This window comes from Phacochoerus africanus, chromosome 2 (assembly GCF_016906955.1).
Source record: "Phacochoerus africanus isolate WHEZ1 chromosome 2, ROS_Pafr_v1, whole genome shotgun sequence".
In the NCBI taxonomy this organism is placed as follows: domain Eukaryota; kingdom Metazoa; phylum Chordata; class Mammalia; order Artiodactyla; family Suidae; genus Phacochoerus; species Phacochoerus africanus.
In genome coordinates, this window is record NC_062545.1 from 22,929,978 (window position 1) to 22,947,006 (window position 17,029).

Sequence of the window (17,029 nt, forward strand, 5' to 3'; positions counted from 1 at the left end):
AACAAACCACGGAGGACTGGAACTAAGACGCAACTGCTTTGCATTTTTTTTACTCCCCCCCCCCCCGCCCCAATTCGGAGACAGCAGTGTGCCCCTTCTAAAAGTGAAGTGCCGGAGCGTGTGGACAGCTTTCTCTCCTGGCAGGCGGTGGGACGCGGTCTCCGCGGACGGTAAACTTGCCCTGGCGAGAGGGAAATCCGTTAAGTCCAAGGGTGTGTTGCGCTTTTCAGGGCACCTAGGCGCATGAAAACTCGAGATTTTCCTGGAAAGGAGACCATGCCCCCCAAGTCTCTTTCCAACCTCTCCCAGACCGCGGGCGTGAACCAGAGCGGTTTTTTTCCCGGGGCGTCGGAAAGGGATTTCCTGCCTGCCACGGACAGGACCACTGCGGAATTTGTGATCCGCTGTGTGATCCCCTCTCTCTACCTGCTCATCATCACAGTGGGCTTGCTGGGCAACATCGTGCTGGTGAAGATCTTCCTCACCAATAGCGCCATGAGGAGCGTCCCCAACATCTTCATCTCTAACCTGGCCGCTGGGGACGTGCTGCTGTTGCTCACCTGCGTCCCGGTAGATGCCTCTCGCTACTTCTTGGACGAGTGGATGTTCGGGAAGGTGGGCTGCAAACTCATCCCGGTGATCCAGCTCACCTCCGTGGGGGTGTCCGTGTTCACTCTCACTGCCCTCAGCGCGGACAGGTAAGGGCACAGGTGGTGATGGGTGGCCTAGAAAAGAAGTGGAGAGGGGCGGAGAGTGTACCTGGGGAGAGGAAGGAGAAAGGACGATGGGGAGAAGGAGAGAGTCTGTATCTGAGAATTAGAGGTAAAGGAGTTAAAACGGACTGAGATGTGAAGTTTGAAAAAATAGATGAAAATTACTTTAAAAATAATTAAAATTGCATTTGTTTGAAAGTAGTTTTAAAATTTCATAGCCTGGTCTTCTCCTGCCCTTTGCACACTTTGGGAATATTTATCCTCCCTTTCATAGAAAAGCTATAAAATAAATGTGCAACAGTGCAACTACCTTGTAGAAGCTTTTTATGTGTCCCTAAAAACTTAGAGGTGCACTTTCTTTATTCAGTAGTTTAATAATTTGATTGGTAGAACTGTCTGCCTTAATATTAGGGAATTGTTTGATTTTGATTTTTTCCAAATAAAGAAAACATCATTTACACTTACTGAATTCTGCTACTTATTTGAAGCAAAAAAACCCCACAAAAAACCTAGAATAGTAAATGTTCTACAGACATGACTTTACACATGACATTATACTTCTTGTTTTAATACCTCAAGTCTAATGATATTTTTTTCTCCACAAATGGGTAGGTCCCAAATTTTAGTATCTTAAAACAGTGCTATAAAAATACATCTCTGATATTAAATCTGCTTTCCACATATTTTAAGGGTGAGAAATATCCATTATTGTCCCTTGTAGATCAGCTAGTTCAACTGCTTTATTTTTCGGGTGAGGATTTTGTCAGTTCCCCTGGCAGAGCTGGGAGGAGAATCCAGTCCTGCGGACTCTTGGTCCAGTGCCACTTTTCCAGGCTCTCTGTAATCATGATCTTGGGCATTTAAGCAGGAGGGATAGTGGATAAGGGTGGGAGTAAAATGCATAATTAGGCATCTTTGCTTGGCACCCTGGTCTGATTCCCTCAGGGGTGGGGAGTTGATTTAAGCAATTAGATAAACAGTTCAACTTGGATGATTAAGGTGGTATTCACTGTCCTCCTCTTTAATTTACATGTTAAGTTATTAGTGAAAAATGGGTCTATCTAAATTTCCTGGAATTTGCGATAATATCCTTACATCTCTTTGGCATTGAGGAGTTAATCTTCATTGAAAGACAGACGGTATCCAGTGGAGAGTTGAGAGCCATTGTCTTTTTAAACTAAATACTACTGACTTTGTGTAATATTCTTTCTAAACATTCCTCTAAAGATGGAAGACTTTGGGAAAATGGTATACTTCATTTAGCTTATATGACACCATTTCTATTATCTTCCAAAAAAAGGTTTTTTTAATTCCATAATTAAAATATGACTTTTTAGTTTAGTGGCCCTTCTTTAGGGGACCCATTTTATTTAGAAAGTTTAAAAAATCTACTTAGTGATTAGAATAAAACTTAATGAAAATATATCACTCTAATGGTTAAATTATTGACATTCTGCTTTCATTTTTTTAAAGGTAATATTGGTAGCACGACCCAGGGCCCTGAGTTTATTTCCTACCACTTTCTCAATTTACTGTCATAGATATTGGTTATTGGCTCTGACTAAAGTGGCTATTCTTTGCATACTTTGCATACGTACTGACTTTTTCAGTTTATACATATCCTGTGCTTTGTAAACATACTTTAACAAGAATGGTAAAGAAAGGTGGGTTGCCACTCCTACTTGATCCAGACAATACTTTTGCCTCTCAGTGTGCTTTTTGGAAATTTTCATTAAGGAACTAGAATTCCTAGTGATGAAATGACAATACATTCCAATATTCACTTAAAATGGGTTTGGAAATGTTTTGTTATATGTTATCTACACTTCTATTTTTCTTCCAGAACATGGTAATCAAGTATTGAACAGTACTTGATCTCCTCACACTTTATCCTACTGTTTTGATTTCTTGTGGATTTGGAAACTAGTGTAAAACTAATTACACTTAGTCCTGTGCTAACTTTTTTGTGTGAGTTTTTATCCTGACAACATTATGAAATAGGCATAATAATTATTATCATTTTAAAGTAAATTAATTCTTGAGATTAAGGGACAACTTCATGATGTCACAGTGATAGAGCCATCATCTGAACCCAATTCGAAATCTGGACTCTTCACCATTAAGCCACATTGTTACTTTCCCAGGTATAAGATAGTTCTAATGGCTTTTGCTATTTAATGGCAGACTGAAAAGTTAAGTTTAAAACAAAATGCCTAATAGTTAAAAAAAAAGAGAGAAAGAAAAAATAGTTTAAACAAAGCACCTAAGAGTGAAAAAAGAAAAATAGTTGCAAAAGCCAATTCATTAGATTCAATAGTATGAAAGAAACTTGTAAAATGTAACTGCAAAATAAAGGAAACGTTGAATTCAAAATTAAGAGGTAGTAGTAATAATAGGAAAAGTTTTAAAAAAGCCTTACAAAATCTTTGTTAGTTTTTAAAAACAAATTCAATTGCTTGTTAAACCAAATATCCAATCTCATGAGATGGCTTAGGTGTGTTTGCCTAAGAAAATAAAGGGAGAGAGTTTAGAATCACAATAACATAGAAAAAGAAACAGAAGATAATTAGATTTTGGGAAGCATATGCCAATGTGAAGTGGATACAGATATCATACATCAATGATGACAATATCACTGGATAGTGGAGACTTGAAACACAAACAATATTTATGAACCTACCTTGAGACCTAAATCACCTTATTTGATATGGCCAAAGAGAGGTACAGGTGACACTTTTTGGTGGTTTCTCACCAAAACTCCCAGCTGAAGCTCAGGTCCGACTAACCAAATGGGTCTGATTGGAGATGCTTTCTTCTTTGGTTAATAGCCCTGGATGGTACACTGACAAGCCCTTGGCTCTTGTGGATGCTGAGACTGCCGTTCAGAGTGTACTTCTAAACTGTTTTGGAAAGTTCAGATTGGCTATACACACCCAAGAGAATCATCTCCACTTAGCCTACAGATAACCCATGTTATCAGAGTGGTGACTTATTTATTTTCAACTTGTTCCAAAAGGATTTAAGGTAGTTAAAAATAAAGATGCAGGAGTTCTCTTGTGGCATAGTGGGTTAGGGATTGAGTGTTGTCACTTCAGTGGCTTGGGTTGCTGCTCTGTCTCAGGTTTGATCCCTGGTGGAAGGAACTTCCAGGGCCACCATAGCAGCCCCCCACCTCCAAAAGATACAAATAACATGCAACAGAAATAAAAGAGGGAGGAAAATCAGGTATAGGGAAAGTAAGAGTTGCAAAATATAAGGTGACAAAATGTGACCCATCCATTTGTCTGAGAATTTCCTAGCTGTCAATTCAGAAAGGAAATGTTTTGCATAACAAGTGCGCCTTTGTTATTTTTACATAGTCATAGATGTAAGATGAGTTGTAATCTGCACTTTATGTTCTAGTTTTTAATTTAAAAAATAAACTGAATTATTCTTCATGAATCAGATATATTTTCTCATTAGTTTCAAACATTTGAAGATTATTTCCCTTTCCGTTCTCTTTAGAAGGGATCTCACACATTGAGTTGAAGAAGTGCTGTGTAATTCTCACGGTATTCCCACCTTTGCCATGATTTATATATTAATTTATAATTTCTGAACATTATTCATCCAGCTTGAGCTGAAGCCTTTGGAACACACTATAAATAAGAAAGGAATGTACTAGGCAAGGGGTTATGGCATCCGGGTACCAATCCTGCATCTGTTATGTCCAAATATTCTAGTTGGAAAAAATTGATAAGGCAGCACAAAACTCATGCCCATAAGGAAATATTTTTTTTCTCATTTGCAAAGTAAGAATAATGTCTGTAGAGGTGAGGGACCTAAGATAGGATCCTATTACCTCCTCTGAATATTGAGCAGAGTGAGACCGAAAGAGGGGAAGGGACAGGAGTAACTGGTGGGGCACCAAGGTGACCCATGCATTGTGTCACTGCTCTGCCTGTCACACTCTTCCACATTACCACAGCTCAGACAAGTCTCTCATTTGATCATTTATGCTGGTTCTATTTGACTACTTCTCAGTGGAAACAAGGACCCTCTTATGACCTACCTTTCAGTCTTTTGGTTGTAGTCATGCCTTTAAATTGGGGCTATCTGTTCTGGCTGAACCATGAGGTCAGACAGTGAAGTTTAGCACTTTCCTTACTGTTTTTTGTCACAAACAGTACAGTTCCTATGTGTATGTTTCAAAACTCCAAAAGACAATTTACTTTGATCCGAAAAGTGCTGATTGCTCAGGAGGGTTTAACTGATTTCCAAAGTTTTTAATACTTTTAATTTCATTTTAATTTTCTCATTCTTAGTAAGTTCTTACTTAAAAGTTTTTAGTTAGTTCTTATTTGTTTGTTTACTTACTACATTTCTGGAAAAATTGATGTTGATGTGAGGTATAGAGGATTTTCTTCTGGAAAGGGTTGATCCAACATTTAGCACAAGAAAAAAGTAATATATTGTGTATTATAATAAGTACATTGACAGTTCATTCTTATTTTTACTTTTGAATCAATGTGTATGTTTTAGGCAATATTTTATGTAACCATTAGGTTATTTTCAGCTCTTTGGAGAACCCCACCTGTATCCCAGATGTACTGACAAACTGGCCTTTGGAAAATTCATTTGTTTATTTTCTACAAAAAAAATACAACTCTTCCCTAAATTTCCTTTCTTTCTTTCTTTTTCTTTTTTTTTTTTTGGTTTGTTATCATTTTCAGTTCTTTTATCCTCATTTATTTTCATTTGACCAAAGTTATTTTCTGTTTCAATCCATGCTCTAAAGTGATGACCCAGCTTAACATCGCTAGTTCAAACTTAATGAACTGTTTCTTAACTTATTTTTTAATTATTGACACAAAATATTAAATGTTATTAGGTTCATAGCATACCTCTCATGAACACTACTGATTTGTTACCATTCTGGGCAGGATTTTCTATTCTCAATTATTCATAGGTCTTCATGGAAAGCAAAAATAAACATTAAACCTCTACTTCTTCCTAGCACTTCCCTTGATTCATCTATTTGTCATTAAGTTTTTTATTTTTTCTTATGGAGATTTTCATTAAGAGTATTTTTTCAACTTCCAAGGCACATTTCCTCTCTACTTTCTTTTATTATTTGTGGAGATTTGGGGGAATATTTTGAAAATTAAAATTTAATAATCGTGGTTTCATTAAAGTTAATTTTTGGAAAAGAACATTTCAGAGACATTTTCAAAGAGAACCAAATATCAAACATCTCATTAGGAACCAGTTTTAGATTATGAAAGCACAACCTAGAGATGATTGTAGACATTTATACAGATTCTGTGAAAATGAAATTTTTATTTATTTATTTATTTTTTGTCTTTTTTGCTATTTCTTGGGCCACTCCTGCGACATATGGAGGTTCCCAGGCTAGGGGTCAAATCGGAGCTGTAGCCGCCGGCCTACACCACAGCCGCACCAACGCCGCGTCTGCAACCTACACCACAGCTCATGGCAACGCCGGATGGTTAACCCACTGAGCAAGGCCAGGGATCGAACCCTCAACCTCATGGTTCCTAGTTGGATTCGTTAACCACTGCACCACGACGGGAACTCCGAAAATGAAATTTTTAAAGATAAAAGGATATGAAATGTTATTTGCTGGCACTGTTGAGGCTTATTTTCTCCACTCTAAAAATGTCTTTCCTATTGAAAATACGATTGGTTTTTAAAAGGACAAGGAGGTCAAATGTCTAAAAATGAATAGATTAGGTAGAGCATTTGATTCTTTAGTTGCATTCTCTGCAGTGTGCTACAGTTGAAAAAAAAATAGAGTCTATAGTCACAAGATGTAGGTGTGAATCCTGAGTTTTCTGTTTACTGGCTCTGTGATTATTTGAACACCATTTAATCCCTTAGTCTTGAGTTTTTCAGCAAAATGGGTACACTAATCAGTTGTACTGCACAGAATTATTTTATCACATGAAACAATTCTTGTGAAAGCATTTTAAAGCTGTGGGTTGCTGTGTAACTACTTCTGGATTACCTGTGCATCAGGGTAACAAACATCTCACTAATTCAAATCAGTATTTACCCACGCATGCAGTTAATTATCAGGAAATAAGAATTGACATGGAGAGCAAAATGAGCCTACTGTAAAATTAATGAAGATGATCTCTCTGCCTCCTGTAGTCTTCTCCCAGTTCTTTTAACCACAGACTGGGTAGTTCCAACCTGTTGCCTTCACCAGTGTGACTTGGCATTGTCATTATCCTTATGAAACTTTCATGTCTTTTGAGTCATACAAATGACACGGTCAAAAACAAAGTGATCTTTTTCTAAGAAAGTATAAATAAAATTTCCAAGCCCTTCGATCCAGTATTTTTTCATCTTTTCCAAAATGACATCCCACATATTGCATTGATTTAAAAAAGTTATTTATATGGGAAAAGGATCTAAGACAGAATGGATGCGTGTATATTTATAGCTGAATCACTTTGTTGTACAAAAGAAATTATCACAACTTTGCAAATCAACTATATTTCCAACAAAACTTTAAAAAATGAAAAAAGTTATTTAGTCTTAGACATTCTATGTGCAAAAAAGCATATATATTTTTAAACAAAAATTTTAGTAAATTGGTTTAGAATAAATTTTATTATAGATTAATACTCTTAAAAGATTTAAACAATATTTAATCCCTTAGTCTCTTCGAGTTTTTCTGCAAAATGGGTACACTAATCAGTTTTGCTGCAGAGGATTATTTTGTCAATTGAAACAATTAATATGACAGCATTTTTAAACTGTGGGTATAAATACTCTTAAGACACGATGTGACATCTTGCAGAGGGTAGGCATCTGATTCTTCAAATACCAAGCTTCTGCTGGATTCCAGTTACTCTCCACCCACTGCACTAGAGAACCTCCAGGAAGCCTGGAGAGATGTTCACCGTGGAAGTCAATCTTCTTGAAAGGTGACTTCTAAACCTGGCTTATATTTAAAATCCCTCGAAAATCATATAAAATGCAGAATCTCACATTTTACATTCAGGAGACTCTGCACCAGTACATCTAAGGAGAAACCTAATACTCTTTATCTTATTTCAGTTCTCTAGATGATTCTAAAGATTGATGCAGCTTGGATATTGCTAGACCTTGTCTCCATCTCCCAGTTCCATTCTCACCTCCATTATGTATTATGAAACTCTCACCCACCTCTTACCAAAACTGCTCTTAATGTGTGATCTCCTTGTTGTTCAGACCACGTTTCCTTATTAGTTCAACAAATATTTATTCAGAACCTACTGTGGCTCAGACCTTGTCATGCTCTTTAGCTACAGCGGAGAGTAAGACACAGGATCTGGTATTGGGCACAGGTCTACACTTCTTTTCAAAATGTCCCCCACTCCCCTTCTCTTGCTTCCACAATAGCTTCTCTGTTTCTATTTGTCAGATTATTCCCATTTACATTCCTTGTTGACCTCTAATAAAAGAAAGTTTGAAAAAGACAAAAAAGAGGATGAGTAGTGTAACTAGAAAGGCAGAGATGTGTTGATGCAAATTTCGAGATGTTTTGATGACTTTATATAAATTAAAAATATGATCTAATTTTCATTATATATTTTGTGATATGATTTAATTTATCTTTCACATTAAATTTAGACCATACACAGATATGATAAGCAAAATTTAAAATAAGAATTAATGAAGCATATCTATTTATTGATATTTAATATGTGAATGATGACTATGCTCTCTTTACATGCCTCTTAATTGCACATTGTCTAGTTTTCTGTTAGAGATATCTTTCTGAGGCTACCTGAAAGAAAAATTCTGACTTTTTGCACATACCTATTTATGTTGCTAAATTCAATGAGTTACTTTTTATACTGAGGGACCATTTAATTCCTAAATTTTTCATAAATCTTTGAAGGAAGCATGATTAAACATGTTAATGTTAATTTGGATAGTATTGTTTTACTTATTGCTTTTTATCTGCTTAGAGATGCAAATAAAATATTGATTTGTGTATAACATATTCTCTGACAATTATAATCTATGTTTTAGTATTAACAGTGATACTTCCATAATCTATTGTTTTAAACTATAATTTCTGGCTTCATAGAATTTGTACTATGCACAGATTGGTCACATATATGTTATTTAGGAGAAGATCCACAAGGTCCATTTTCATTTTCTTGCAGGGGATGGCTAAGAATTGTCCCTGTGGATAGGCCTTCTCTATCCATGGCCTGTGCTCCCATTAGGTTTCTTTCTTTTAAACCAAGAATGCTAGATCTGTTGCTGGTTCTACTTTAGGAACTTTATCAGGATGAGAGAGTCACAACTTCCATTCCTATTTAACATTTCCCCAACATTCTTTGTGGTTACAAGACTTCTGCAATTAGCATTTGCTTAGATATGGGGCGGGAGTGAGTGTAGGAAGTGATGGGTTTTTCTCCTCCTTTTTAAATCCATGAAGGAAAGTTCAAAATATCCTTTGTTGTTTCCGATAATGTAACAAGGAAGGCTAGTTAACTAAGCAATTTGTGGTGATCAACAGTCCTCAAATTTCTCTGCTTTTTCTCCTTCTCTTCCACATAGAGAATTATTTATTTATTTTTAAATTTGTGTCTTTTTAAGGGTGCACCCACTGCATATGGAAGTTCCCAGGTTAGGGGATGAATCTGAGCTGTAGCTGCTGGCCTGCACTACAACTCACGCAACACCAGATCCTTAACCCACTGAGCAAGGCCAGGGAACGAATCTGCATCCTCATGGATACTAGTCAGGTTCACTACTGCTGCGCCACCATGGGAACTTCTTAAAGAAGAATTTACAGTCAGTTTTTTGGTACTATGATCTTACATTAATTGACAGGCAGCAAATATCTATCTTTTAAAGAAAGATTCTAGCAAAAAGAGACCAAAGAAACAAAAAATCTTGGAACTGTTCTACAAAGAAAGAAAAATTAAACATTTTTTTGTATTAGTTCCACAGATATATAAGAAAAAATATACCTCCATGACATAAGAATAGGGTCTATCCAAAGGAATGACTTGAAAACTAAGGAACTCTAGAAATTATAAATATGACAGACGAAATTAAAATTCAGGATAAAGGATAGAACGTAAAGCTAATAAAATATCTTAGAAAATAAAAGTAAAAAGAAGGTGGATGTGACTTTGATAAAATGAAAAGCTAAGAAAGAAGAATTGAGTTTTAAGCATCCATATCCCAATTATTCAGGAAGGTGATACAAAGAACATTTTAGAAAAAAATTAAATTCAGATACGTGGGAAATTATGCGAATAAAAAAATCAAGTAGCAACTTTGGAAAAATCAAATATGTGTATCAGAAAGAAAATATAATCATAATATGCTATTTAACTCTGCAATGAGTGATATTTGCTTAGTCATAATAATTTTATACCAACTACTTTATAAACACTTTATCTATCTTACTAAGTCAGGAAGTTAGGAATAAGGGAATAAAGGTGGTATAAAACAGAAAATCTTCAAATACCATAATGTGATGTCAAGAGCTAATGTCTAATATTTAATTCAAGAGACAGGGCAGAAATATATTTCTTAGACAAGGAAGTAATGATGTGAGATTTATTTTCATCCAGGACCTGGAATGGAATGAGGGATGTCTACTTTTCTTTTTAGGATTTTTAGTAATCTCTGATTTTAAATACAAGTCCACCTCTTTGAATATAATAATCTGGTTTAAAAAATCTAAAAACAGGAAAAATAGCTCATTCTAGTTACTGAGTGTAATTCTCTCAGTTTCTTAAGGACACACAATTAAGCAGAATAGGAGAATGGAATCATGCCTGCTGAGTCCTGCCATGTGTAAAATCCAGGTAAAATCCATTATGTGTGTAATTTTATTTAATTTGGAATTGAAGCCCCTTGCCATTGCTCTGCTTTAAGTTCTACTTGTTTCCTGTTTCACATGGGAAGACCATCTAGATGAACCTGGGAATTGCCTTTCTCCTGTTAAGGGTTTCTGGGAAGGACACTTGATCCAAGTCAGGAAGGAGAAAGAAAGGCTCCCCACGTAGTGATTTTTGAGGCTGGCAGCTGTTCCTCTCCGGTGGATAGTGAGATGAATTTTTACAGAACCTCAGAAGGAGACATTCTCTACTTGTTATGTAGCTTGAAATATTCTGAATTTTTAGATGATCAGAGTAATTCAAATGTAAGTAAAAAGAAGGCACGGGGTCATTTGTATGGTTAATATCTGTAACCATATTAAGTTCCAGGCACTGTAATAGGTGTTCTTTATAGTTTTTTTAACCACAAAACTTTGAGGGATGTGTCTTTTATCTCTACCTTATAGATGAAGAAAAAGATCTTAAGTGATGTTACGAAGGATATTAGAGATAAGACAATGTTGCAGATTTGGCTAAAATCACTTTTTACTGTATCTTGTTAACCTCCTAGGTATACTGTAATGAGAAATATATATATATTTTTTGTCTTTTTAGGGTCACACCTCCAGCATATGGAGGTTTCCAGGCTAGGAGTTGAATCGGAGCCGCAGCTGCTGGCCTAGTGACAGCTACACCAGATCCAAGCCATGTCTGTGGCCTACACCACAGCTTATGGATGGCTTGAACTCACATCCTCACAGATACTAGTCGAGTTTGTAACCTGCTGAGGCACAGTGGGAAGTCCTGAAATACTTTTAAGGACAGATATAAGTAATGTTAAATTTATGTACAATTTTTGTCTGTTTACATTATTATTATCTTGTTTAATATTTGTGTGTAATTGAGTGAGGTGTAGAAAGCTTGGATTGTTTAAGCCATCGTGTCCTGGAGTGTGGTTCATTTACCACTACAATGGTGTTAGGTAGGAGGAGAGAAGATTTCATGAGATCTTGACTTAAAGAAATCTGTATTGTAAAGAAGAATGTTATTCTATTTTCAGTTCTTTTAGCCCCTGTGACTGAACTAGGGAGAGCCACAGTTGGGATTAGTCTCTAAGATTTCTTAATGTTCTTTAGGAAGAAAAAGTGGGAGACTCAACCTCAGAAGCTCTAGAAGAGTATCCAGTGAATTTTAATGTTATTTTGTGAACATTTTATATTTTATGATTAATGTGTATTATAGCAATTGCCGTAGTGAAAGTTTTCTTAAAAAATAAAATTACTAAAAGAAAAATATTCAGTACATGATACCTGTATATGTAGATTTAGAAAATACTTATGAAAGAAGTTAAGCACATTATTGCAATTTGGGAAATGACAGTTTAAACTATTTGCCTCTCTATACCTGTCTTCTGTGCTAATAAGCAGGGGAATGACTTGTAGACAGAGAAACCCAGGGATCTTAGATATTCCATAGATTGCATAACAGCTTGGGAATAATGCTCTCTGGCACCTCTCAGTAAGTTAAGATCTCTATCTTTTCCTTTCTTTTTTTTCATTTTTTTTCTTTCTTAAGAAGTGATTTGAGATGTGTTGTTTTCCCAGGTACAGAGCAATTGTGAATCCCATGGACATCCAGACTTCAGGGGCAGTGCTGTGGACCTGTGTGAAAGCTGGGGGTATCTGGGTAGTCTCAGTGCTGTTGGCTGTTCCAGAAGCAGTGTTTTCCGAAGTTGCACGTATCGATGGACTGGATAACGGCAGCTTCACAGCATGTATACCCTACCCTCAGACGGATGAATTACATCCAAAGATTCATTCAGTGCTCATTTTCTTGGTCTATTTCCTCATACCACTTGGTATTATTAGTGTTTATTATTATCACATTGCAAAGACTTTAATTAAAAGTGCACATAATCTTCCAGGAGAATACAATGAACATACCAAAAAACAGGTAAGCTCAGTAGGTGTGTGTGTTGGGAGTGCACTAGTCAGAGGAAGGAAGTGTTATTTCTATTTCATAGGATTTCAGTACCAAGAATGATTAGAACAGTCAGAGGTTACTGGGACATGCACTAGCCTGAACTAGAAATGATGTGGGGAGGTCTTTAACACGTGGCTCTGTCTTAGTTCTAAAAGTCTGCTGAAGTCCAGATTATTTTTTTGCCATCTCTTTAAGTGCAAATATTTATGCAAAGAAACACATAACAAACCAGAAAACCTTCATATTTTAAGTATAAGTTTATTTAATTATTGTTTCTTCTCCCATTAGTGCACTAAGGATGATGGAATCCTGGGGAAAGGATGCATCAGGGAAAGGACTATAGGACACTGCCTGGGATCTGGGGTGGAAATTTGGCGAGGATATCAAAATGGGAGACTGGGAACAGAGGGCAACAGAACCAGAGTGAGAGTGATCAGAGGTCGGCTGGTGCTGGAGTCATACTTGGTCTAGTTTAACTTTACAGCTTTTCTGATAAACAAAGATTATACATTAATTTTACAATTACATCCTGAACCTCATGTACTTGTTCCTCTCTAAAGAATACACAGTAGTAATTTAAGGTAAAATCAGTTGCATTAATCTACAAAGAGATGGAAATACTACAGTGATGGGACAGTTTCAAGTTGTACATTTGTGTACCCCTAGGGAGGAACTTCTTTCAAAGGACTCTGTAGGTACTGGGAGGTTATGGGTATCTTCTCCCCAGTTTGAATAAAAATGAGTTGGATCACTGGTCATTAAAATATGCTCATTTATAGATGGGGGATCAGGCTGGGGCTTTGGACACTAAATCTGATAAAGGTTTCTTGTATGGGAGGAGATCTCTATTGAAGTCCATCAGTATCAGTGATCCACATCTGCTTTAAAGGTTTAAAAAATTAACCAATCATTAAAGTCATTATTAGAAAAATTAATAGATTTATTATCTCAATATCTGGCATCATAGAAGCAAAAATGTCCAGGTCATAGGCTCATTAGGCTTTTTTCTTTATATATAATCTTTTTGTTCAGAGCCCTGTGATCCAATTTGTATCTCAGTTTTTGCTTTGGTTTCTAAAGTTGAGTTCCTCTTATACTCCCTGCTCCACTTTTTTGTTTTTTAATGACCTATTTCTACCTTTTCACATGCATTGTAAAGTTATAAACTCTGGATGGATAACTGGGCTTGCCATCTGTCAAGAACTAATCTCAACCCCAACAAACTACATGTACCTTTGAATCCGTAATATAGACTGCCATGAAGTTCTTGGGCCTTTTCTCCACCTGTTAGGGAGATCCCTGCTTAGTAATGTAAATTTCATATCCACCTCCTTAATATCACCAAGTTGTCCAACTTATGCCACTAAGATTCATCTGGAATACCACATTCTACTTCTTGAACTAGACTCTTTTTAACTTGCACCTTTGTTTGCTGTCACAACTCAAGACTACTTACTCCCCACTGTCAGATTCATTTTAATCCCGAACCTTCCAAACTTCTCTGGCATATTCTAATCAACTACCAATAGTTTTAGTTCAGAAAATATGTTGTCTACTATAAATATCTTGGTAAATTATGTTTTCACTTTCATGTTGCTTTATTTAAATATTCAAACAAATTAGACAAAGGTTAGCTAAACTTTGGATTCTAGATGTTAGAAAATGATTTTTAGATTAAAAAACTTTAGTGCCCAATATTTATGTTAAATCTATGGAGCACATTCCTTTATAAAACAGTAAATATAATACGTGAATTTTATGGAAAAAAAAGAAAATATTTTTAATTTTATTTTAAGGTAACCTAACATAGTGCTGTTTACAGAATTGATAGTTATGTCAGATGCATTTGATTTATGAGAGTCAGGAGTTGGTTTTGTGTGCATATGTGTGTGTGTGTGTGTGTGTGGACAAGGGTTCAAAAATGTCATACCCTATTTCAATAGATCTATTTTTCCTACTTAAAATATTTTGATTTTTAAAAACCCTAAGCTTGAATATATTCAGTGATTTACTAATTCAATAGATAAACAAAAGTGATTTATATTTAATAGTGATCAGAAGACTTTAAGCAAAAGGAAGAGTTAAAAACAAGAGATTTTTTTTAGAGCCCAGTTTTAACACAGAGAGATAGCCATTTATAAGCTGTCAAATATTTTACACTTGATCTTAGCCAAAAGGCCGAGAAGCGATATATAAGCTGTCAAATATTTTAAAGTGAAAAATAGGTTAGTGACCAAAATAGGCTTCATTAAATTCTTAAAATCTTTACTTTGACAAGGAAAATCGTTTTTGTGTTTTTGGAAGCATTTGCATGATATCCTAAGTTTTACATCTTTTAGACCGTGATGTGTTTTAGGATATGGCTGGTTCCATTTTCGTTTTAATCAGTGGGACTATTTCTGTGTATTTGCAGATGGAAACACGGAAACGCCTGGCCAAAATCGTGCTGGTCTTTGTGGGCTGCTTTGTCTTCTGTTGGTTTCCAAATCACATCCTTTACATGTATAGGTCTTTCAACTATAATGAGATTGACCCATCTCTAGGCCACATGATTGTCACCTTATTTGCCCGGGTTCTGAGCTTTTGCAATTCTTGTGTCAATCCATTTGCTCTGTATCTACTCAGCGAAAGCTTCCGAAAGCACTTTAATAACCAGCTCTGTTGCGGAAGGAAGTCCTATAGAGAGAGATCACCCAGCTACCTGCTCAGCTCTTCGGCAGTGCGCATGACGTCCCTGAAAAGCAACGCTAAGAACATTGTGACCAATTCTGTATTACCAAATGGGCACAGCGTGAAACAGGAAATGGCACTGTGATTTTGGCCATTCAGCTCACTACTTGAAAAGAGCTTACTCTTCTATCTCTATTGCATAGAGCAGAACTGAACAATTTTCTTTCTTACTGTATCTCAACTAATTCATTAGGTGATTTCACGACTGACTCAGAAAAGGCAAAATAAACAGAGCTAATATTTTTCTCTGAACCAAATTTTACAAGACATTTAAAAAAATGTATTACATTAAATGCTTCAAAAAGCAATTCTATGCGTATAAATCAATATTGTTTCAACATCCAAGTTGTTCCTAGAGACAACTCCAGTGTATTTATCTTAAATTTGTATTATCTTGGAGCATGAAATAAATTTCTTTATCGATGCAATGATTCAAGTGTAATATTCAAACTCCAAATATTTGAAATACAAGTTTTCTTGTCATGGTAATTTTATTATTCATAACTAGTGTATTATATATCTCCTTTGTTTGAATAAAATAAGAGAAAATTCAAAACATGGAGCTAATCTTTGTAAGATTAGTCATAATTTATAGAAATAGCTTATATCTGTAACTTTAAGTATGTGATTAAAAGGTCTGATGACATTTGTATTATGCACAATGAAAGAGATATCATCTGAATATGATTTACATTATGAGTGTAAAATAGGTATCATATGTTCCAAAGTGTAAAACTATGACTCAGAAATTGGCATGCCCATCTTTGTATACATTGCTAAATCCCTGGATATTTGAGTGATTCTGCATAGCTGTGATAAGATTTATATAATTCTGGTGAGATCAACCATTTATTCTGCAGTGAATTTGACAGTTTATTCTGGTGGTTTAACCATTGTTTCTTGCAATAGCCTCCTGACAAGTGTATTTAAAATCCACTTGAAGTTTACACTGCATAGTATCATAGTTATCTTTGAATAAATGTCTTGGATTTTTTCACCAAAATACAAGTACGGTTTGACTAAATTCTGAAAGCTACTCCTTTTTAAGCGTGTGTGATTAAGTCAAATATTTGAATTAATATATCTAATACTATTTGTTTCCAAATTTGCTGAATTTGGGAACATTTTTTGGTTTATAAACATTTCTTTTCTTTTCTTTTCTTTTTTTTTTTTTTAGCTTTTTAGTGTTGCTCCTGTTGTATATGGAAGTTCCCAGGCTGGGGTGGAATAAGAGCTATAGTCACAGCAGCGTGGGATCTGAGCAGCATCTGCAGCCTACACCACAGCTCATGGTAATGCTGGATCCCTGATCCACTGAGTGAGGCCAGGGATAGAACCGGCATCCTCATGGATACTAGTCAGATTAATTTCCATTGTGCCACAATGGCAACTCCCGAACCTCTTTCTTTGGCTTTTTTTTTTTTTTTTTTTTTTTTTTGCTTTTGAAGGGCACACCTGCGGCATATGGAAGTTCCCAGGCCAGGGATGGAATCTGAGCTACAGTTGCTGGCCTACACCACAGCCACAGCAATGCAGGGTCTGAGCCGTGTCTGTGACCTACACTACAGCTCACTGCAACACCAGGTCCCGACCCACTGAACAAGGCCAGGTTGAACCTGCATCCTCATGGATGCTAGTTGGATTCATTTCTGCTGTGCCACAATGGGAACTCCCCAAACCTCTTTCTTAAAGACGCCTAACACTTATTCTAGGAGATGAGATATTCAATCATATGTAGCAATAGAAAAAAAAAACAAAAAC

At 36.0% G+C, this 17,029-nt stretch overlaps 1 protein-coding gene across 1 annotated transcript; it reads left to right on the forward strand.

The window, feature by feature from the left end:
• The first annotated feature begins 232 nt into the window (after nt 1-232).
• On the forward strand, nt 233-15,576 carry NMBR (neuromedin B receptor). The gene is made up of 3 exons (XM_047769322.1): nt 233-698; nt 12,160-12,508; nt 14,952-15,576. The coding sequence occupies exons 1-3, from the start codon at nt 244-246 to the stop codon at nt 15,351-15,353; spliced, it is 1,206 nt and encodes a 401-aa protein (XP_047625278.1). The 5' UTR covers nt 233-243; the 3' UTR covers nt 15,354-15,576.
• Nucleotides 15,577-17,029: the final 1,453 nt, after the last annotated feature.